The 23,626-nt window shown below is 31.8% G+C and overlaps 4 protein-coding genes across 5 annotated transcripts; all 4 read left to right on the top strand.

Moving 5' to 3' along the window:
- The first annotated feature begins 3,151 nt into the window (after nucleotides 1-3,151).
- LOC145126313 (uncharacterized) lies at nucleotides 3,152-5,024 on the top strand. The gene is made up of 5 exons (XM_079061706.1): nucleotides 3,152-3,377; nucleotides 3,671-3,945; nucleotides 4,027-4,149; nucleotides 4,236-4,526; nucleotides 4,642-5,024. Exons 2-5 carry the CDS (start codon nucleotides 3,697-3,699, stop codon nucleotides 4,837-4,839), a joined length of 861 nt encoding a protein of 286 aa, XP_078917832.1. The 5' UTR covers nucleotides 3,152-3,377; nucleotides 3,671-3,696; the 3' UTR covers nucleotides 4,840-5,024.
- Nucleotides 5,025-6,742: 1,718 nt separating this feature from the next.
- On the top strand, nucleotides 6,743-8,531 carry LOC145123651 (uncharacterized). Its single transcript, XM_079058855.1, has 6 exons — nucleotides 6,743-7,274; nucleotides 7,396-7,473; nucleotides 7,576-7,610; nucleotides 7,690-7,745; nucleotides 7,834-7,932; nucleotides 8,290-8,531. Exons 1-6 carry the CDS (start codon nucleotides 6,873-6,875, stop codon nucleotides 8,346-8,348), a joined length of 729 nt encoding a protein of 242 aa, XP_078914981.1. The 5' UTR covers nucleotides 6,743-6,872; the 3' UTR covers nucleotides 8,349-8,531.
- A 6,367-nt stretch (nucleotides 8,532-14,898) lies between these two features.
- LOC145124550 (ADP-ribosylation factor GTPase-activating protein AGD5-like) lies at nucleotides 14,899-18,849 on the top strand. Of its 2 annotated transcripts, none has more exons than XM_079059954.1 (10): nucleotides 14,899-15,032; nucleotides 16,139-16,197; nucleotides 16,294-16,384; nucleotides 16,922-16,976; nucleotides 17,080-17,170; nucleotides 17,273-17,438; nucleotides 17,521-17,683; nucleotides 17,765-18,228; nucleotides 18,304-18,371; nucleotides 18,474-18,849. In XM_079059954.1, the coding sequence occupies exons 1-10, from the start codon at nucleotides 14,982-14,984 to the stop codon at nucleotides 18,637-18,639; spliced, it is 1,374 nt and encodes a 457-aa protein (XP_078916080.1). In that variant the 5' UTR covers nucleotides 14,899-14,981; the 3' UTR covers nucleotides 18,640-18,849. The 2 variants fall into 2 exon arrangements, with proteins under 2 accessions (XP_078916080.1, XP_078916079.1); XM_079059953.1 differs by having other exon boundaries at nucleotides 17,273-17,444.
- Nucleotides 18,850-21,643: 2,794 nt separating this feature from the next.
- Nucleotides 21,644-22,375, top strand: LOC145127270 (uncharacterized). Its single transcript, XM_079062494.1, has one exon. It carries the CDS (start codon nucleotides 21,644-21,646, stop codon nucleotides 22,373-22,375), a length of 732 nt encoding a protein of 243 aa, XP_078918620.1.
- The last annotated feature ends 1,251 nt before the right edge of the window (nucleotides 22,376-23,626 follow it).

Here is a 23,626-nt window from a genome sequence, read left to right as displayed (position 1 = left end):
GGATGAAATCGATGCAGAAATCGGGAATAACGGATGAAATAGATGCAGAAATCGAGACAACAACAATCGTTCATGGTAGAAATCGGAACTATTATCAGATGAGGAGGGAGAAATCGATGCTTACCTGATGAGACGAGGAGGAACTTCGATCGGTGCTTGCTGGAGGATTCTTGCTAGTTGCGAGAGAAAGGAGGCGCTGTGTTAGGACAAGGGTAACGGGATGGAAACGTTTCTTGCTTTCCTCAGTCAGCTGGTATTGAATCCCTTTCCCGGTCAGATGCTTATTTCCGAGTCAGATGGGTCAAGTTCTTATATCAAACAACTATTACTGACCGAGTCATCCCAATAGGTCTGACCCAACTCGGTCAGATGAAAAACAAAAGGGCCTTACTTGGACACGTCAATGTTATGTTAAAAAAAGATGAGGTTAAATTTCAGATTAAAAGGGTAAAATAGTCATTAAACAAAAAAGGAATGTTGCTTGTCCCATATACCAAAACCATTATCCGAATAGTAATACAAATTAAAAGGTATAAATTGTGTAGTCAACCCATTTGAGCTAACAAAAAGTTCTTATAAGCTTTCATTTTGAGCGTATTTAACAAAACTAGTTGGAAGCCGTAACTTTAATTTAGAGCGATCGGTATGGGCTAAAACGAGAAACGACGAGGGTGACGTGGCCGTTCTCGACGCCGTCGTAACGGCCGCCCCCCCCCCCCCCCAACTTGTTGCATCTCGTCGTCCGCTTCTCGTTGCCATGGAAACAAAGTGTAACGCCAAAAAAAATATCCGTTGTGACTTTAGACCGTTTGAAAACGGCCAAATTCAAACAAATTTTTTTTTACCTTTTTACCTATATATATATATATATATATATATATATATATATATATATATATATATATATATATATATATATATATATTCATTTTATTTCAAATTTTTTTAAACCTTTCTCTCATTCTCTCTATATCTTATACACATATTTTCTTAAAATTTCAAAAAACGGAGCAAAACCCAAACACCCCCCCTCCATCATCAAACCCAAACACAACCTCGCCTCTCGGATTTGCGGGGTATGAAATTTATTTCAACCTTTTATCGTCTCAAGGTTCACCACAAATCCCATACCAAGGCGCCGCTTTCAATACCGCTTCACCGCCACTGCAATTTCCCAACTCACCTTACCTTCAACAAAATCAATTTGGTCAAAACCCAAATTTACAACAAAATCTTTTCTCTACTTTTGGTTCGATGCAACAAACAACCAACCAACCATCGCCTACAACACAACCATCAGTTCAAGTGGAAGCGGGATGTAGTAAGAAAGGGAAAGGGAAATGAAAATCGAAAGGGAAATCAATAGCAGTAGAAATAGAAAATGCAGACGTTCCACAGTGGTGGACACCGGAGGAGGAATACGCTTTGACGGCAGCTTGGTGTGCTACTTCAAAAAACGAACTTCGCGGAAATGGAATGAAAAAAGGAGCTTATTGGGGGGCGGTGCTTGACAAGTTTCACGCTATTTTAAAGAAAAATCCGTATCGCAACAATGATATGTTGAGCAGCAAATGGAGTATGATAACTAAGCGGTGCAGCAAATTTAACGGTATTTACAACCGGCTTGAGGCGCAACAACAAAGCGGAACCAACGACTTCGATTTGTTCAAATCTGCTAAGGAACAATATCGGGTTGAAATGGGTCATGTTTTCGACTTTGAAAAATCATGAGAATTGTTGCGAGCGGATCCAAAGTGGAATAAAACACCTACATCGTCGGAGGTTCAATCCAAAAGGTCTCGCAATTCTAGCTCGGTCGACGTGTCAGACGCACGGACTAACATCGACCTAAACGCCGACGACGATGAGATCCCGAATGATATCCAAGAGATATCCCCACCACGACGACCGTTCGGACGCGACAAAGCGATGCGCGCTGCAAGACATGCAGAGGAGGTGGAGACGAGAGCAAAAGAGGCGGCGGAAATGAGAGCGAAATTCGACGAGCACAATTTATTAATAAAAGAAAAAAATGAGTTGAAACGTCGTCATTTAGAGTTCCTGGAAAGGCAGGCACAGGAGAAGCAGGAGCAAAAAGAGAGGGAACTAATGACACATCAGTTGTCAATTCTTCGGACGAGCGAGGAGGGTTTGACGCCTGCTGATCTAGCGGTGCTACAAGCGATGAAAGAACAAATTAGGAAGAAATATTTGGGTTAATTAGGATTGTTATGTGGTTTCAGTAGTAATTTGAATGATATTTTGTTATAATATTAGGTTTAAAATTATGTTTTTTTTTAAATTTTAATCGTAATTTTAGATTTTAAATATTATGCCTTTTTTTGTTTTTAAAATTTTATGTTTTATAAAAAAATATATTCATATTAGTGATTAAAAAAATACAAAAAGGAAAAAAAACGAAAAAGTAAAAAAAAGTAAAAAAAACGAAAAAGAAAAAAAAACAATTTCGAAAAAATAAAAATAAAAAATAAAACATATTTATTTTCAAAAAGTTGGTGTTGCATCTTGTTGCCCATTTCCCCACTTGGTGTTATGACACCACTTGTTTATGTGGCATATGAGGTGGCACAACTTGGTGTTGCACCTTATTGCCCACACCTAATACTCTTAAATACGAGTGTTTGACAAAAATAACCGAAAGCTTTTAAACATGTAAAATTAAAAAAGACTTATTTAAAACACATCATTGATTTTAAATATTGATAATTAAGTCCATTTGTAAAATTATAAAATAGCTTTTTGCTAACCGTTATTTGAAATAATTTTTTTTGATTTGTAGCTTTTTGTTTTAGCCAAAAATAAAAAGCTACTAATGTCGAACTTTTTTTTTTTTTTTTTTTTTTTGTAGTTTTTTCTTTAAAGCTAAATGTTAAAAGCTCTTAAAATGTTGCATGGGAAAATTTATCTAACCTTCAGTCAACTGTCCTAGCTTAACCTAAAGTATTTAGGAAGTATTGTTATAATAATCATTTAGATCTTCAAATCTCACACGATTGGGCTCTATTCTTCAATCAACATAAATTAGTATAGTTTAAACAAAAATTTTAACTTTTGGGATGGGGAGAATTGTCGACATATTTATATCCCACATCGAGATCTGCGCTTTCTTCCATCAATCAATGATCCCCATGTATATATGGCCCACATATCATGTCTCACGTTTGTGTTTCCTCGACCTCGTGGGTCAATTTAAGAATACGTTATTGATTTTCCCACCTAATACGCTCATCGCACAACATTAACACTTTCTACCAATTTTTGTACGCATCTTACTCCTTCAATCGATCATCGTCTACCTACTCTCTTCGAGTTTTCTTCTTCGTTTTCTTGGTTGTTAACTCGGATTCACCTTACAGGTACCCATTAATTTTTGTATTTGGCAGTTTTTTTTTATTAATTACAGATTAAGCACCTGGTTGTTTTCGATCGATCTTGATTCTCGAGTTTTTGTTAGGTATTTACTCGATTTGCTGTTTGAAACCGCTTCATTCTGTCTGATATATGTCTAGTCAACTCTATTCAACTTCTAGGTTATCTTACATAGCATTCATCGCGATAATCGGATCATTCAGTCGTATTTTGGTCAACACAAAAAGTCAAAATTTTCATTCTGTTAGTTTGATTCACTGAAACAAACATCTTTACGCAGGCGTTCTCCCATTGAAGAACGTTAAGATGACTCGTAAACAGGAGACGTTGATAGGTTCTGGAGCTTGTGTAGCACTTACAGTCCTTTTAGCATTGAAATTAGTTCGCGATCATCTTTCTCATTGGAAAAAACCCAAGGAACAAAAGGCGATCATAGTGATCATCCTCATGGCACCAATCTATGCCGTTGACTCATATGTCGGATTGCTTGATATTCGTGGTAGCGAGACCTTTTTTGTGCTCCTGGACTCCATCAAAGAATGCTACGAGGCTCTGGTAAGATCAAACCCTTAATTACTCCATTTTGTTGATATTAATTGTTTTAAAAAGACTAATTTTATCGTTTATCAAATTCAGGTAATGGCCAAGTTCTTGGCTTTGCTTTACACTTATTTGAATATATCTATAAGCAAGAACATAGTCCCTGATGAAATCAAAGGAAGAGAAATTCATCACTCATTCCCAATGACTCTATTCCAAGTAATTTCGGTTTTTATATTCATTTTTTAACACAATGAACAATGTTTAGTTTGAAATATACTGACATATCTAATGATTAAATGCAGCCTCATTCTGTTCGTTTAAACCATCAAAACTTGAAGCTTTTGAAATACTGGACGTGGCAGTTTGTAGTGATTCGCCCTGTGTGTTCTGTTTTAATGATAGTCTTACAGCTTCTTGAGATCTATCCTGATTGGCTGAGCTGGACATTTACTATGATCTTGAATGTTTCTGTTTCATTGGCGTTATATGCCCTTGTGATTTTCTACCATGTTTTTGCTAAAGAATTGGCACCACATAAACCTCTTGCTAAGTTCTTGTGTGTCAAAGGAATCGTCTTCTTCTGTTTTTGGCAGGTATACATACTTGTCACCTGGGCCCCATTTGACAAGACAGGACTTTCGAAATTTGATTTTTCTTTTTTGAAATTAAAATAAATGTTGGGGTTTATTGTATGATGATTATTTGCAGGGGATTGTACTTAGTGGTCTTGTGGCAATGGGGATAATTAAATCGAATCATTTTTGGCTTGATGTGTCGCATATCCAACAAGCTTTGCAAAATGCATTGGTGATTGTGGAGATGGTCTTTTTTGCAATGTTTCAAATGTATGCATACACTGCTGCACCATACAAGGCTGCTGACATTAAAGAAAAGAAGAAAGAGTGATGGTAAAAATATTCGATTTTTGGGTATTATATATAAAGGTACCATTTTTATGTTTATGTCTTGAGCTTACGAGGATATGTAGAATAATTATTAATTATTAATTCCCTTATATAGGGATTGTAGATATTGGATGGGGCAGAGTGCTTCATGCTATATATTGTTCTAATGATATTTGATTACACTAACTTATATGGGGGCAGAGTGGGCAATTCATGTAATAGAATACGAATTTGGATATGGCCCTTGATATTTTTTTTAAACACAATCGCCAAATACACGAAACACAATTTTCAATAACAAAATGAACATAAAAAACAAATTTAAACCAAATTGTACTAAAGTGTTGTATAGACATAACTAACTACACTAAAAATATCTTATAATTTAGGGTTTTATCGGTCTTTTTACTCCAAAAACATTTTTAAAGCCATTTTAGCAGATTTATCAGTAGTTTGAGACAAATTTTTGTTTTCCAAAAAGACCTTCAATTCTTTTAATAAAAATCAAATTTGATAGATTTTTTTGTTCAAACAAACTTTTTCGCTATAGCTTATACTTCAAATGTTTGTATTGATCTTGTTGTTTGTTGTTGATGGTTTTTAACATTAAAATTTGAAGGAAACCTTATATTGTTTTCCGAACAAAGAAAATGGATTCTATATCCAAATTTTATTGGCAAAATGCATGTTAAAATCTATTTACATGATAGTCAGAGATTGTAATAGGTGAATAACAATAACAATTGTCTAATATGGTTTGACCGCGTACATGCAAAACGTTCTGTTAGCAAATGCAAAGTCTACAGTCTCCAAATTAGTAAACGTAGCAGAAGCATCGGTCTCCAAATTAACAAACACAAAGCCTTTGGTCTCCAAATTAGTAGACGCGTAACCTTCAGTTAACATTTAACAAACACAAAAACATCAATATCCAAATTAGCAGACACAGAACCTCAATCACCAAATTAGCATATATAGAATTAGATGTGATACAATTCATCCAAGTTGGCAGTCACAAACACTCAAACTCCAAATTAGTACTCACATATACAATTGAGCCTCCATCGATGATAACTACTCCCAGTCTCTGGTCAATCCATAATGATTCTACTATGGTGCCATAAGTTCGCAAGTTAATCCTAAGTAGCCGTTGTTGTTCATTCCAACATAAGAATGGGTAGCAACGACAAGAATGTAAGAATTGCAAGCTAAAACAAATTTTTTTTTTGTCAAATATAATTTTTTTTATCAAACAACGGAAAGATTATCATAAATCTGCTAAAATGAAAAAAGCAAAATAAATAAATATAATGATTTAAAAAAAAGAAACCTCAAAATACAAGATATTTTATATAATTAACCTTCAAACATGTTTTAGATATGGGAGCCGATTCGTATACATATTTTTTTATTTATATATAATTTGTGTTTTAAATGTTATATTTTTTTATTTTATATATGGGAGCCGATTCGCCTGCAGTGACTTCAGGGCATGAGGCAAAGCCTCATGTTTACAGCGGGGATTAGTCGGTGCGCGAAAGCTGGCCGGAAACCATCGTAAGGGAAGTTCCCTTTCCAACAAAAAAAAAAACAACAGAAAGACTATCATAAATCTGCTAAAATGAACAAAACAAAATAAATATAATGATTAAAAAAAGAAACCTCAAAATACAAGATATTTTACATAATTAACCTTCAAACATGTTTTAGATATGAGATATAATTAAGTTTTAAAATGTTATATTGTCCAACTTGATGAATATTATTATGTAAACAAAAGTAGTTATAGTTGGGCAAACCGTCGAAGTGAATGGTTCTAACTGTAACAGTCGACATAAGGCTAAAAAGATAGAGATGAACGCAGAACGTAAAAATAGAGAAATAAGAAAGGCAGAGAAAAGTATTTCTTTTCTTTTTAGGGAATTTTCAACGAGAATAGATCCCTTATTTTTCATTATCCTCTACATCCTTTTTGTTTTTCTTCAAGAAACTATGAATCTTTTCCAATTCTCATAAACCCTACTCATATTCGCCATGATGACGACAATATTCCCACAAATTTTCGCCACTTTCACAGATTACAAACTCCCAAGACAAGCTTTTTACACTACAAAATCACGACAATCCACCAACCCTTTTACAAGGAGATACGTTTGTTGTTTTCATCATCAAAATTCTAGATTGGGTTTTGAATCCAGAGTTAAATTGTCACTGAGTAAACATCAGTTCGATGAGAATCTAACCAAGAAGAAGAGGGTCGTTCTTGTTAGGTCTAATAATCTTAAATTCAATAGCTCCGGCGGCGGCGGTGGTGGCGGAAGAGACGACGGCAGCACAGCAAGGGTTTTGGGGAATCTTGCTTTGGCTATCGGCTTGACTTATCTTTCTTTTACTGGACAGCTTGGTTGGGTACTTGACGCCATTGTTTCCGTTTGGGTATTAATCTCCCTTCCTCTGTTTTAGCATTATTCCCAAAGTTAGATCCAATTGTTCAATTAGTAACATTTCATGCTTAATTGTGTTCTAATCAAACGAATTTACTGTATTTTAATGGCAGCTTCTTGTGATTCTTGTCCCAATTGTGGGTTTAGGAGTTCTTATTTGGTGGGCAGGAAAAGACATGGTTCAAAGCAATGTAATTTCGATCTTTGACAACACTATCATATTTACAAAATTCCATTATTTAGATTAATAAATGGTGTATTCTAAGCAATTGATTTGTGTCTTTTTTATACAGTGCCCCAATTGTGGAAATGAATTTCAGGTTTTTGAGTAAGAAACTCAATTCGATTCTTATGCTTCTAAAATGTTTATGAAATATTTGGTATTTACATTTTTTTTGTTGTTGTAGATCTACGTTAACTGAGGAGTCACAGGTGTGTCCCTATTGTAGTCAACCTTTTTCAGGTAAAATTATGTAATCTTTTAGGGTATTTTTGTAAATGTGATAATTTCTTATAACTGAATATTTGTGTGTATATATTTTGGATTTCAGTGGTGGGTAATGAGTTTGTAAGAAATCCTGTGAAATACCCGAATGAATCTACATCATTTGGTGAAGCTTTTAGCGACTTTTCTTCTCGTTCAAAGAAAGGTACATTTTGTTAAGCTGTTCTTTCTGTATTATGTCAGATAGAAATGCTCATATATTGCTTACTAGGTTTGTTTCTTTTCTAGATTGAATAAACCGTTTGAAAGAGACTAAATGACCATTTTACCCTTATATTCCAACACCCAATTTTCACAATGTTCATAATTTTTAAAACGAGGGGAGTTGGATGGAAAAAAGAAAGAAAGAAAGGGAAATAGGAATTTGGTTGGTGTCATTTTTTTCTAGATTAAGTGCTTAAACCCTTAAGACCATTAAGTAAAAAAAAACACCTCCTAAAGAAGGGCAAATAGGTAAAATGTTACTGTTTTAATATGTTACATGGGTGGATGGTTTGTGCAGGGAAGGCTTCATCTAGACCTGTTATTGATATTGAAGCTGAGGTGAAGGATATTGATTGAGGTGTCAAACTATTCTTACTCCTTGCCTATTGTTGTAATGAATATAGATAGAATCAAAATTCAGAAATTGTCTATTCATAAGATTTTGATGTACAGAAGAATTATACTCCATGATTTGTAGCAAAATAATGTGAGATTATTTGTATACTTTAAGTAGTTCCCATAAGTTTAACATTTGTATAACATTGTGCAAGTTTTTAATGTATAAAAATCATAAAGGCTTGGACAATATTTTCAAATTTTCAAATTCAATCTCAGAAAATGCAGAAATAAAGATAAAAGTAAATTGATGTCATCATTTTTATTATTTAATAATAGTATATATTGTTGACTATTCTTAATGTTCTTATGCTCAAACATATATTCTACCATTTGTGATTTTATTGTAGTTAAATAAAAAATCTTAATATTGTTTCCACTTGTAAATCGAATTAATAGCTAAATTTTGTTTACTTGTAAATCAAATTCCCTCAACCATTAGCTTTAAAGTTTTATTATAAACAATTATTGTTAGAAAGAGTGGTGCTTGATGTATGAATATTGACGTAAAATCCTTTGCATTAAAAAAAAACAGTTGAACCCTGACATTTAATTTGTTGCATTAAAATTGAAAATTTGCTCAGTTTTAATTTTTTTATACTTTTGTCTTTGTTACATGGTACCAGTAGAACTTGATCAACTTGGGCGAGTACTTAAACTCTCTTACTAAGGTGAGTTAAGCAAACTTGACCAAATAACTCAGAATACGGTCACCCTTGGTCAAAATCGGTCAAATTCGGATCAACTCGTACAAATTCGGCCAACTCGGTCAAACTTGGAACTTGGATATTGTTTGATAGTTAATCAGACCCGAGTCTGAAGTCTGACTGAAACCATGTAGTTTGATTATACGTCTGATTGACTGTGTTGAATGATGAAAATGACCATTTTACACTTCTGTTATGTTTTGTGTTTAATAAAATGTATCTGTTTGATAAAACATATGAATATATTTGTTGAAAGTTATAAAAATACAAAATGTCATACACAATCTAAATTAAACATAAATCATTTCAAACTGAAAAGAAAAAGAAAAAACAATTACAAATACATAATCCAAAACTATTCTAAGAAAAAAAATTCACCAATATTTAACAAAAATTTCAGCTTCAAACAAGATGGAGCTGTAGTTAAAGATGAATTGGTATCCATCAAGAAATTAAGCTCTCAAATACTTTTTTTTTGAACGGTAAATCCCTATCTTAATAAAAGAATCCATTTGCTGACATGTCACTCTCACATTTCTTTTTTTTTATCTAACTAAAATTCCTTTTTTGCCCTTTCTATCGTTAAGTATATAAATATGTTTATGTTACTATTAATTCCATTTAACTAATATACCGATTTCAATTTGTAACAAACTTGCTATCTATTGTAATTGACTCTATTTGCTATTATATCTAACGAATTTAATAACAATCCCATTAAAATAGGACTTATTGATAAGTTGAAAAGGTAACCATATATCCATTCCTAATTTATCCCTACCGCCAAATTCGAAAACTCAATTATACTGTTTCTTACATATAATACCAATTTCGAAATTAATATCAATCCTATAAAAGTAGGACTTATTGATACGTTTAAAAAGTAATCATATTTTCATTCCTAGTTTATTCCTACTAATCAGCCAAATTCTAAATTGGTTAGTTTAATATATGTGTTTTATTCTCTATCTGTGCATATCAAACATAATATGTTTATTTGTTCCCCTATAAAAACATTTTACTTTGATTTATAGTTTTCCTCTTACTCTCTAATGTATCTGTCAATGTTTTATTTTTATTTCTTTATTTATTTTTTACATTAAAAACTAAGGTTATCTGATTTGTCTGCGATTATGATCAAAAGTGTAATTACTTTACCTTCCTCAGTTCCTTGCATAGTGAATATTAAAACATTCATATGAAATAAATTTTAAAATTATGACTAAGTCTTTGTATGTATAAGTGTATAAAGTTATATTTCAATTTGAATATTCAATCCCAAACACCATCTAGAATCAGTTTATGTTTGTGTTTATAAACAATTCATGTTAAACAATTTTAATAGCATCCTACATGGTTTTCGTTTGTATGTTAATGTATCTGTGTTTGTATGCAGTTAACTAAATATGTTATGTGTTTGGAAGTATAATCGTGTTTAATAGCAACCTATTTTGTTGAAGTGACTCAATATATTTTTGTGTTTGTTTACGTTTATAAACATTTCTATAACTGTTTCTAACTTTTATCTTAACAGGGCAATTTATGCATAAAATTTACTATGTAAACAATAATTTTTTGTCAAAACATGATTGTGTATTATATTATGTATATATTAGTCAACAACAATATACTTTCACTATTGTGTGTCTTATTGTGTGTTACTTAACAACAATGTACCTTATTGTGTTCTTTTAACTTATTTTGCGATTAAAGGGGAAATTTGTCAATTATGGAATAAGTATCATTTTAATTATTGTAGGGTCAACTATATGTTAAAAATAAACTTGCATCTATATATGATACCATCCAAACAAATGATTGTGTTAAATCTGAAAGGTATTTTTAGAGTTTCAAATTGCATTGCTTCTTCAGCCATATACCCAATCATCAGATTTTATATATATATATATATATATATATATATATATATATATATATATATATATATATATATATATATATATATATATATATATATATATCAACTTACAAAAAATTTATTGCATAGTATGTATCAACTTATAGTTTCCAAGTATACCTCTAATACAAATAAAAGTAGGTTGATATAAGACAATTTTGGATGTATTGGGTAATTTATTGTATGTTGGATTACAATCCTATTACAACACTACGTTATCAAACTATAATACTCGAATAATATTATAACAAAGTACGATGTTGTAAAAAATTATGAATTAAATAGGATGTCAATTTCACACACCATTGCATTACTTTAAATTCGATAATGTAGCAATTCTGAACTTCAATGAAGCATGTGTGGGTTTCTACCTATTCAAGAGATGCCTCTTCTATCCACATACACATTTCCGAAGACTCTTTTATCTGTAATAATCACAATAATTCTATACTATACATAAAAATTAAATAATATTACAATTAATTGCTTCTAGCCCATGATTGTAATAAATACGCGAAAAAGTATTTTTACTATCATTTTCAAGTGCAATTTACTATTTTTCTAAGATTAAGGAAAAATGATACATGGACCGTTTATGTAATTAATTTAATCGGATACTATTCATGCAAACTTATATTAAGAGCTATAAGTAAGATGCTATATGACAGATAAAATGAAAGTTTATTGATATTTATTAAATTAATGTGATTGGAATAAATGCACATAATAGCAATTTACTTTCATTTTTATGTTCAGTTTAGCATATTTCCTGAAATAAGATAATTAAATGTATAATTCCTATAATCATATATTTCAATCTCCATGTTTTTTTTTGAAAATCCAAAAAAGTAATTCAAAACTTATACGGTTAGTTTTTGTTTAATATATAACCTTAAAAAATGCAAAAAATAATTTGTTCTTCAAAAAAAATTACCTAACATGTATTGCATTCTTCACCCTTCAGACTTCAGGCCCAATCTGTTCAACAATTTGCCAACCCCCTTACATGTTTTTCAATTGACTATACAAATTTCAATTTCAAAATTTTATTAATTTGGTATTTTGTCTATAATAAAGAAATCACAATATACTAAATTACTAATATGATATTATTTAATAAAATTTTGCAATGTTAAAAAAATCTTATTAATTTAATAAAATTTTCTAAATCAATTACCTATGGTTTTCACGGGTTGTAACATAGTACAAATATATACTAAGCTCTCAAATACTTGCCATCCCATTTATTGCAACATACTTCAAGTGTTTTCACAAAAAAGGAATCATATGAAATATCTTTTAAGCAATGGTGAAATACATATATTATATTTATATAAGATATGAATATTTAATTACCTTATCCATATGTAAGATGTTGTTTGTTTTTTCGAAGTGAAAACATCTGAAGTCTGCGGACCACATTTGCAACCCTCTGTAGAAGAAGAGGTAGACCAAATCGCTGCAGCCTATAATAAGAAGTATGTTTTTTTAAAGTGTGTAGGTTGCTGCAATAAACTAAAATTAACTATATAGTAGTTAGAAATAAATCTAAATCAAAATTTTATTTAGTTTAATCAATATGCAAATCAAATATAAATATCATTGTGATGATATGCTTTTCAAAGACATGTATATAAAATAATTAAACATAATATTTGCTAAATAACAATAAATAAAACTGTCAATTTAACGAAAATCATGTCCATTTATATTAAATTTTCGAAGACGATGGTTATTTTTCCGGTTAGCTTCAATATATTTTATTAATTTTAGTGATTAACTTTATAATTTATTAATATTTGATTATAAAAAATGTAATACAAAAAAATATTTTTATGAAATTTACCAAACCGTTTTTAAATTATTTCAAATTATGTAAAATATACTCGAATTATTTATAATATCCTTCATAATATTATTAAAATAATAAACATGTTGAACAAAATTAAAACAATAATATAACTTAAAGTAAAGTGAAAAGTGGTTTGAAGAAGATGGTCCAGTGTTGTGCCGCGCAGCACACCCGCAACAGTTTTTAAGTCAGAAGTCTTCTAAAAAACAAACAACTGTGAAAGGCCAAGTGATGCACGTGTGCTGCACAACGCAACCATAAATGAGTTTTTTGAAAAAACAAACAACCCCTAAGTCATGAAAGGCAAGCACACAATCCTTTAATTTAAATGGTTTATAAACCGAATAACATTGAATTTTCAATCCCTGAAACAAAGTGAATGCATCTTGACTTTTCAGAATCAAAAGTAGATAATCCATTGCTAACAAATTTTAATCTTTTATCCGTTGGTTTAAGTGTAAATCTTGCAATGAAAATAGCTTAAAACTGCCATTGATGGCAAGAATCTTAGACAATTGTAATCCAACAAGCTTAGCTCCACAAAAAACCAACTCAAAAACTCAAATGATGAAGATAATGGTTACATTTCTTATTGGGCAACTCTAATGAGAATTCTACCAACCGAAATATGTGAAATTTAGTATATAATAGTTATAATCATAGAAGCATTACTGATTACACATACATATCTGCCCTTAGATAACATAGAATAATAAGATCCCATATTATTGCTATAATAGTGACACTACATTAGAGCTTGGAAAATCCAAAAAGTGATGATATTCTAGTTCTTGTTGGACCTATAATTTTCCTTGATAAATTTAATTCATAACAAACTAAAGAACAATTACACAACATAAAGAGAGATTAGATTTGATTCAAAGAGACGCTAACCTTGGAATTTACTTGAGCCTAACTTTATAAAAATCGATTGTGGAGCAGAGCCTGAATCAGATCAATAATCCAAAATTAAAGAACAAATCACATATCGATTGAAAGTAGGAGAGACATACCAGATGATGTCGGGAAGGAGGATGAGGCGACATCAATGAGTATGGCGATGTTAGATGAGGACGACGAAGGTGCTGACTAGCAGAGGCAAGAGTGGTGTTGATATATGTTTGCCTTTTTCCTTTGCATATATCGGATGTAGGCAAGGAGAACGGACGCGTGAGAAGAAGAAGAGCAAATAAGGGAACAAGGCTTCTCTGTTTCAATCAACGAGTTTTTTTGGTGGCCGAGTAAGACCTTCAGGACCGAGTAAGATGTAGCATATGATGGTATCAAACGCAATGACCGGAACGAGTCAGCCAAAAAGGTCTAACAGGACTGGTTCAACAAGAAATCAAACAAGGCTTTGCTCAAACTCGGTCAAAAGATCAAAATTATTTGAAATGATTTTTTAAAAGACTAGCTTATGATCTACTTTATTGGTCTAATCTAACATTATATTGCAATAAACTCAAAAAATAAACTAAACTGTATAAAACAAATGCAACTTAAAAAAAAAGTCAAATATGCAAGTTTGATCAAAATGATTCAAGGTATCTTCCCCACGAGTTTTTGAGATATTTACAATGTTTTTAACTTTTAGATTTTAAAAAAAGTAACTTGAATTAAAAAATCTTCAATTCACTTTGAACTTTTAATTTTTATTTAAATAATTTTTTTTAATACAAAATTACTTCAAATAGATTTCAACTTTTTATTTTATATAATTTTAAATTTTTAAAAAATTCATAGTTATTTTTGTCCATTACACTAAATATTGAAACTTGATTAATATTAGGAAAGATATTACATTTACTTATTGTTTCTAAAAATAACAGATGGGACCCAATTCGGATACATTTACACCAGCAGTAATCCGATTCACACGTCCAAGATCAATGTACACCGGCTCCACAGCCACTTCGCAACTCTCTTCACACGCCCAAACCCCAAAACACAGGTCAAAATATCAAAGCCTCATCACGACCAACCGAATACCGATCTCTCCCGGTCGTCGTCGTCGTCTCCGGTGATCTAAATCGTCATCCTATAATCAGAACACCTCAAAACGGAGAGATCTCAACGCCGATAGAGATCGAGGTTTTTCTTTAATCCTATCGGCAACTATGAACGAGAAGGCAGGTGTTTCCAAGGAGCTCAATGCTAGGCACAGAAAGGTCTCGTCTTCTTCCTCTTCTGTAACTTGATCTGTATTTATTTTTGCACTTATTAGGTTAACTGATATGTCATGGTATCATCTAGTATACTCGATTTAACATTTAGCAGCTGATCTATTTCAATAAACATTGAATACGTGTGATCGAAAACTATTGAATTTGTATGAAATCTGTTCCGTTTGATTATTCGATTATTGTTTGCGACTTTCATAAAAATATTTTGTCTAGTAATTTGGGAGATCTGTATCCTATATTCCTCTTCAAGCATACTTTTACATCATATATTGCGTAAATAAAAAGATCAGCATGTTTAGTAAATTGATTCATATTATGTGCAAGGGATCCCAGATGACAAACTACTCTAAAACAAAAAAGTGTAAACTTTTTGTGATGGATGAGCACTAGAACATGACTGAGAAGGGGATATAGACCTATAGTTACACGGATGATGGTTATAACTCCAAAGCTTAGGGAAATTTACTTGCAGTCATATATAAATTTTTAGTACTTACATTTAGAATTTTATCAGAAGTCACTTTATAACAACGAATCATGGGCTTCAACTGACTTTGAGCATCAATAAATGTAATAAGAGATTAAGAGAACAGAAAGGGTGAGTCAAGAGGCAGCCTTTAGTCTATTAAGTTCCAAGGCAAGTTGATGTAAACATGAATCTTACAACTGCCTGCAACAATTTTATTTCCTGTAATGTGCTGATCCCCCAATTTGGCATTATTTCTTTTAGTTAATATTTGTTCAAGGTGGACTTTCACTTGCAAAGAAGTGTAATAAGCTGTCTTTAATCAAAAGAAAGGGGCTGTTATGAATTAGATGGACTCCATTACTGTTTAAATGCTAATGCTACCAAATATGTGATCATTATATAATGATGATATAAACTATAGAAGAAAAACCATCCTTTATTTGATTTGGTCATCAAGATTGAGCAATGTAGGGTTAAAAATTAAAACTTTGAAACTGTTGTGTGCATATAGAATGAAACTTGTGAAGTGAAAACAATACAATTCCCTTATTTTTCACATTATGGTGCACTGAAAAAACTTTATGCTGCATATCAACTGATTTTGTGTGATCTTTGTTTCCAGATACTGGAAGGGCTTCTTAAATTGCCTGAGAATAGGGAGTGTGCTGATTGCAAAACCAAGTATGCACTTCATTTATGACATTCATTAATCAAATTGGATTATTGTTTAGTTATTATCTATATTAACTATTAAAACCAATTTTTTTTTCATGACAGAGGTCCTAGATGGGCTAGTGTGAACTTAGGCATCTTTATATGCATGCAATGTTCTGGAATCCATAGAAGCCTTGGTGTACACATATCAAAGGTAATAATTTAATTACTTCATCTCCTATATTATTAATCCATACAAGTCCCTATCATCTGAAGGTCTTAAAAGAATAGATAAAAAAACGGAGTTAAAATTTATTATGCTTCACAACATGTGAGAAAAATATTTGTAAAATTAATACCTTGGATTCTTGGAATTTGACTGAATCCCTTTGCCACTAGCCACCTTGTATATGGAGAGAAAAATAATTAGAACAAGAAACCGAAAAACACAGATCTGCCTACATTGTTTTATATTGAGTTTTTGGAGCTATTTAGTTAAAAAAAAAAAAACTACATAAAAAACTGCCCTTGATGCAGTGAGTACAAGCTTCTGATGCATGGTACTATTGTGTCACATTTTACATGAATGATTCATGTTTTGTTATAAAGACATTCCCCTTAAGACAAATAGCTATTAAAATTTAAAACATATAGGTTAACTATACCTTTTAATAGACACTATAATGTCTTCTTTCATTTATTTATTTATGCACCTCTCTCTCTCTCTCTCTCTCTCTCTCTCTCTCTCCAGGTGCGATCAGCTACACTGGACACATGGCTACCTGAGCAGGTTGCATTTATCCAATGTAAGACAACGGATCTTCCTCATGTTTATAAAAAAATATAAATAAATAATTATTGCAATTTATAAAGATTATGTTTTGTGATACATTTTCTCTTTCTTCTCAGCCATGGGAAACGAGAAGTCGAATAGTTATTGGGAAGCACAACTGCCACCAAATTATGATAGAGTTGGCATTGAAAATTTCATTCGCGCAAAGTACGTACCCTTTTTAATACTTTTAAAAAAAAAAAATTTATTCCCTTCTTCATTATCTATGTTTCAAAGTATTAAAAAAAATGTGGTGGCTATTTTTTTAAGATATGAAGACAAAAGATGGGTTGCTAAAGAAGGAATAGAAATCCCAACTCTTGTAGTGCAAGAAGAGAAAGCTCCACCACCTTTGCAAAGTGAAAGAAAGAGCTATCAAACACCTGTTGCAAGAGTCAACCTTCGTGTCCCCCCAAAAGGACCTGAACCTGTATCTGTATCTGTATGTCATCATCATCATCATCATCATCTGCATATTCATTATGTATTAAGTTTGTTCATTTATTTCAACTTAACAGGTGATCCCAATTCCAAAAGCTGAGTCATCAGCAGTTTCTTCTACTGAATCAGAAGCTGTCTCTCCTCCAAAACATGATTTTGCTACTGATCTTTTCGACATGCTTTCAATGGACGAGAAAGTTCCAGAAGCTTCTACAGACGATCTATGGGCAGGCTTTCAATGTAACTCTACTTACTCCTTCCTTTTATTACTTACTAAGATTAAATTCTACACATAATTTATATTGTGATATTGATTTACAGCTGCTGCTGCTGCTGTTCAAGTAGCACCAATCACAACAGACGTTTCAAAACCTGTTGATAACATTAACAACCAAACAAACTCAAATCCCATTCCTACTTCTGGAATTGAAGATCTGTTCAAAGACTCACCTCCTCTCTCACAACCACAATCACAGAAGCCTCAGAAGGATGTTAAAAATGATATTATGAGTCTCTTTGAAAAGAGTAACAATAACAACACAACATCACCATATGCTCTTCACCAACAGCAACTTGCTATGTTAGCTCAGCAGCAGTACCTACTCATGGCTGCTGCTGCTAAATCAGGTGGTTTGCCAAATCTTACTGGGAACGGGGGGCAAGGGCAACAACGTAATTTACTCCCCAATCAAAACTGGGCAAATGTCGGCTATCAGTTTCCCGGAATGCATGCTACTGCTACACCACAACCTGGAAAAGATGAACTAGAGAAATATTTACAGCAGGTATATAAATAATAAGTATTTATATTTTCTATACAATTAATATGGTTAGACTTTAATTGGTGAAATAAATAATAGATGGGAAACATGGGACTTGGAGCACCAATTCCAGCTGGCAATTCATTTCAGCTTCCAACATCATCCAGGTATGATTCTAATTTATATCTTACTTTTTTTTTTATGTATTAATTGGCATAAATGATAACACTATTATTATTATTATTATTATTATTATTATTTTGTTATAGTATATACGGGATGGGATTGAATGCAACTACCAATGGGGTGACGCCACCTGGCAGCAATGGGGGATCTGGTGGATCTAAACCATCACAAGCAACTGCATCGGGTTCACAGTCTGCAAAAGACTATGATTTCTCCTCCTTAACTCAAGGGATGTTCTCCAAACCATGATCTTTTTTTAATTCACCCTTCTTATATTGTGTAACATAATTCACAAAAAAAAAAAAAAAAAAATCTATTTTTCCTGTATCGGGGATTGTAAACTATTTGTAGAGGATGCAATTTTCAGCTTGTTTCTTATTTTTGTTTCTCTCATTATTTCCTGTTTTTAAAATTTCAATGTATGTGAATGAATTTCTAAACTTGATGCTCTTTCTTGCATTGATTAGTATTTTTTTTTTTTTTACTTGCGTTTGCGTGTTTGATAATCTATTTATTTACATTGACAATTCCTTTGAGAAGCATCATCTTCAAAGTCTTCAAATAATCTACCACTTGTGATCAAAATGTTGAAGACTTAACATAGGAAACTCTTGCGTATAGAGAAAATTTAGTGACTATTTTAAAATCATTGGTATTAAAAACTGCTTAAAGAAATATGGAAATGGTGTGTTGTGAATCCCGAGAGTAATAAAAATTCATGAGAAAAGTTACACGTAGCTTTGAAGTTTAAATTGACTTTTGACTTTTGATGGTTGGATTAAACCCGTTAAGCATGTGACTCATTATGGTAGGTTTGCGGGTGACGTTGGTCAATTAATTTTTATGAGGTTGCATATATACATTTTGTTTATAAAATCTTGGTCAACCTATTTGTGAATCTATTACACATGTCAAGAGGCTACTTCATGTTTTTTAAATGACATTAATTCACGTTAATATACAAAAAAAGATTATAATCTAAACATGCAAGATGTATCAATACCTGAATCATCATCATCATCATGTTTAAGGATAACTTTATGTTGATCAATAACAACCTTTTTATTATATCAATTTCATATTCTCCATTTCTTCATCACTGTCTTCCTTCCTTCAAGTATAATGTTACTTTTTCTTTTAATGTATATATATATATATATATATATATATATATATATATATATATATATATATATATATATATATATATATATATATATATATATATAGTATTGAGTTTTGAGTTTGACTTTTGTAAGTCAGAATAAGCTGTGTTAATTATTTACAAGCAAGCTAGAAACTCTCGGGAGTAAAAGTAGGCGTGAAAAATGGAAGTGTCAAATATGCACATGTGTGTACCTTTGGGAGAACCCACATGCGATGCCAGTTGCCACATATACCGACTGTTTTAACTTTGTTGAGTGCTTAAACGTATTAGAAAAATTAAATATCCTTAATTCTTTATACTTTTTCTTCATACCCGTTTTAGATTATGAGAAATATAATAAAAATTTATTAATTTTATTAAATATGACAAATATCACAATCTTAAATAGATAGGAAGAAAAAATAGGATGATATTTGATTTCTCAAACTTATTATTATCAAAATTTATTTATTATAAAAACGGATATCTAGTTTGAATATAATGATTATGTTTATGTAAATAAATTTACGTTGTAAAAAACTTCAGTTTTTAATGCAATTGAAACTCCCCATTCACAGTTTCCATAATTTTTAAAACATACTTTATATGTCAAGTGCATTTTCAAATTTACAAATCCTTAGCAACTTAACGACCAACAAATAAATATTGTCATGTCTTTATCTGTTGGAAATTTTGTCATTGTATCATTGTAGTGTAATGGAATTTACAAGATTAACAATAGAATTCAAGTCTTGATTTTAAACAAGTTAGGAGGTATAGAGTGCATGCTTGTATGGAACAAGTTTGATCTCAGTTCGACCAAATGACAGGGGTCAAGTGGGTTGCAGCCATTTGCGGATATAATGAGCATCTAATGCTAATTGATCAATTTTCTTTGATTATAAGAAGAATTCATATTCATAGAAATCCATAGTTCGTGATTTCTCGTTAGTGTCTTCATATGAAATTGTTCTTTGAAGTATTATCTCATAATCTGGTTTTCATGATGCCAAACATAATGTAAAAATATCAGATTCGAAAAGTGTTCTACATGATTCCATAAACAATCATATTCTTCTCAAACCCCGACATTATCTATGTTTCACAAATCAGGAAAACAGCAGAATGAAAATCAATCCCCCTTCGATCTAAATTAGTCTTAGTAGCAAGTCTATTCAATTCAATTTTCCAAGCAAAAAAATTCACCTTAATCAGTACAATTTCGTTCTATCTAATCCGACAACTAATCAACTACAATAACCAAAGCACGATCAAGGAATGGAGGACTACACGAGTCTATATGTGTTTCACAAATCCAGAAAACTTTATTTTGTTAGAAAGATAACCGTACTACTTGTAATGAAGTTTTCAAAACAAAACTTACCCTTGTTACATTTTATAATATAAAAATAAGAAAGTTTGCTTATGTCTATGATAATGACTTATCGGTAGGGAACCATATCAACACTTGGCTCCTCACTAATCTAATCTTAAATCCTCAATCACTTAGATCTAGTTAATTAATTAAGAAACAAACCAACTTTACTAAATTAATTATATTTAACGCCACCTTCCACGTTATGTATTAAATATGCACTATTTCCCTTGTAACCTTTTCGACCAAATTAAACACCAAAATTAATAAATTGAAAACATGTCTAATCACACACACAAACAAAATATAAGATTCCGTGTTGTTGCTACTCTTGTCATTCTCCCAAAAACAATAAGCTCTCGAGTACTCTTAAGATCAGGAAAAACTCATACGCATATTTATTGTTAGGACGTTGTTATTAAGACACCCTTTAGGCTATCCGGAGTGGAGGGACCTCCATGCGTGAAATGCTTACGTGGATGCTCTCTCCACGAGTGAACACCGCCCCTGGCTTCAGTGGGTTGGTGGTGGCGTGGCTCCCAGGACGGACGAAGACGCGTACATTGATTGGTCCTTTAATTTGGACCGTTGGCTGGGTTACTAAATAAATAAAAAAAAACTTTTTTCCTTTAATTTCCTTTCTCTATCTATATATGCTTCCACTTTTACACAATTTTTTCAAAACAAACATACAAATTCTCTCAAATCAAACATACAAATTCAACAAAAAAATGGATAGCGGTTCTGATGATGATTTGGTGTTGCACACACTATTGTCTGCGGCACAAGACGTGATTCGTCAGAGAGGCGAAACTTCACACCGCGAGAAGAAACATAGAAAATATATCAATCGGGATCGAGAGGCGGCACATGAACTTTTGGTACGTGATTATTTTGCCCCTGATAGTCTTTATGACCTATCGAAATTCGAAGAACGTTTTCGTATTAGTAGACATTTATTTTTACGTATAGCTTCAGATTTGGAACGTAATTATGAGTTTTTCAAATTACGATTGGATGCTAGAGGTAAACGTGGTTTTACCACAATACAAAAATGTACGACCGCTCTTAGACAATTGGGATATGGTATAACCGCAGACGCATCAGATGAGTATCTGAAAATGTCTGAGAGGACGGGTCGAGATTGTACATATCTTTTCTGTGAGTATGTTATAGAGCTTTACCGTGACATATACTTGCGACATCCGACTAAAAGTGATGTCGAACAGTTGTATGCCGCGCATGAAGCTAAACATGGTTTTCCAGGGATACTTGGTAGTATTGATTGTACACATTGGGAGTGGGCAAATTGTCCCAATGCGTGGCGTGGTCAATTCACGCGAGGAGATCATGGGGTCCCGATTGTTATACTGGAGGCGGTTGTGTCAAACGACCTATGGTTTTGGCATGCATTCTTTGGAGAGAGCCTCCACGTAGTATTTGATTTGATTGGTAGTATTTGATTTGTTAGGTTTTATGTGTGTTTTAGTAATTTTAGGTTTTAAATTTCTATGTTTTTAATTAATGAAATGTTTTTTTTTTGTGTTTTCAAAAAATTTATTTATCTTATAAATTATGTTTTTTATTTCATATAGTGTTACAAAAAATAAAAAAAGTTACCCATTTTATAAATTATGTTATTTATTTAACATAATGTTAAAAAAATAAAAAAAATAAAAAAGTGAATGTTGTTAGTGGTGACCATTTCCTATGTGGAGTGGGTTGGTGGTGAAGGTGACGTGGCACAGATGTGGCACCACTTTTCCGGTGAGTTGGTGGTGACCACTCCCCATAGCCTTAGACATCCCATAAAATGGGGTGTCTTTTTAGCCAACCCTTTAAAAGCAAATCGGTAAAAAACATAGATAATAAATTTGGAAAAGGAGTATAAACATTTATAAAACAAATATTATATCAGTAGACATCTGGCCTGAGTTTATTAAAAACATATCTCCATCTTTACAAGATACAAATAAGTAAATATTTTTTAAAAATAAATTATGTTATTAAGTTCGAACAAATATGAGATATTTTGATAAATGCGACAGCCCAACTAGCTGTCACAAACATGCAAAAGACCGATGAAATTTCAACGACTATTTGTTATTTTATCAACTCATCCATCTTATTGTAATAAATAGTTTAGTTTTATATTACAAGTACTACACCTAAATTGCATACAAGAATCTTGTAAATATTATAGGTTGTTTTTATATTCGTTACATTAAATATAATGGTCCCATCGTCATGAGCAACATTCAGGGTATCAAGGTTTTTGTAATATATATATATATATATATATATATATATATATATATATATATATATATATATATATATATATATATATATATATTTTACAGAGAGAGAGATTCAAATGTTTCCTACAAGCATTGTATGTATATATGAACCAATGAGAATTTGGTAATAATTTAATCATTAAATTTAAGAATAAAAGTAGTTTAGTCATTTTACCTTTATAAACCAAAAATAAATCTTGTATATTTGGAAAATCATTAAACGAATATCATAGATATCCTTTTTAAATCATTGCTTCGTCTCACTAACCCTAATCCCCTGCTCCTTTCTTTTTTCGATCGGCAGGCACAAGAGCAACCCAATTTCTTCTTCCTCCCTCTCCGCCATTGGCGACTTCTGCTTCCTTCATGTCACTGTCAAATGATGTTTACTTGTAAGTACAAGGCTTTAATTAT

This window comes from Lactuca virosa, chromosome 7 (genome assembly GCF_052849685.1).
Source record: "Lactuca virosa cultivar CGN04683 chromosome 7, Lactuca_virosa_CGN04683_v6, whole genome shotgun sequence".
In the NCBI taxonomy this organism is placed as follows: Eukaryota; Viridiplantae; Streptophyta; class Magnoliopsida; order Asterales; family Asteraceae; genus Lactuca; species Lactuca virosa.
This window is presented reverse-complemented; position numbering and strand designations above follow the sequence as displayed.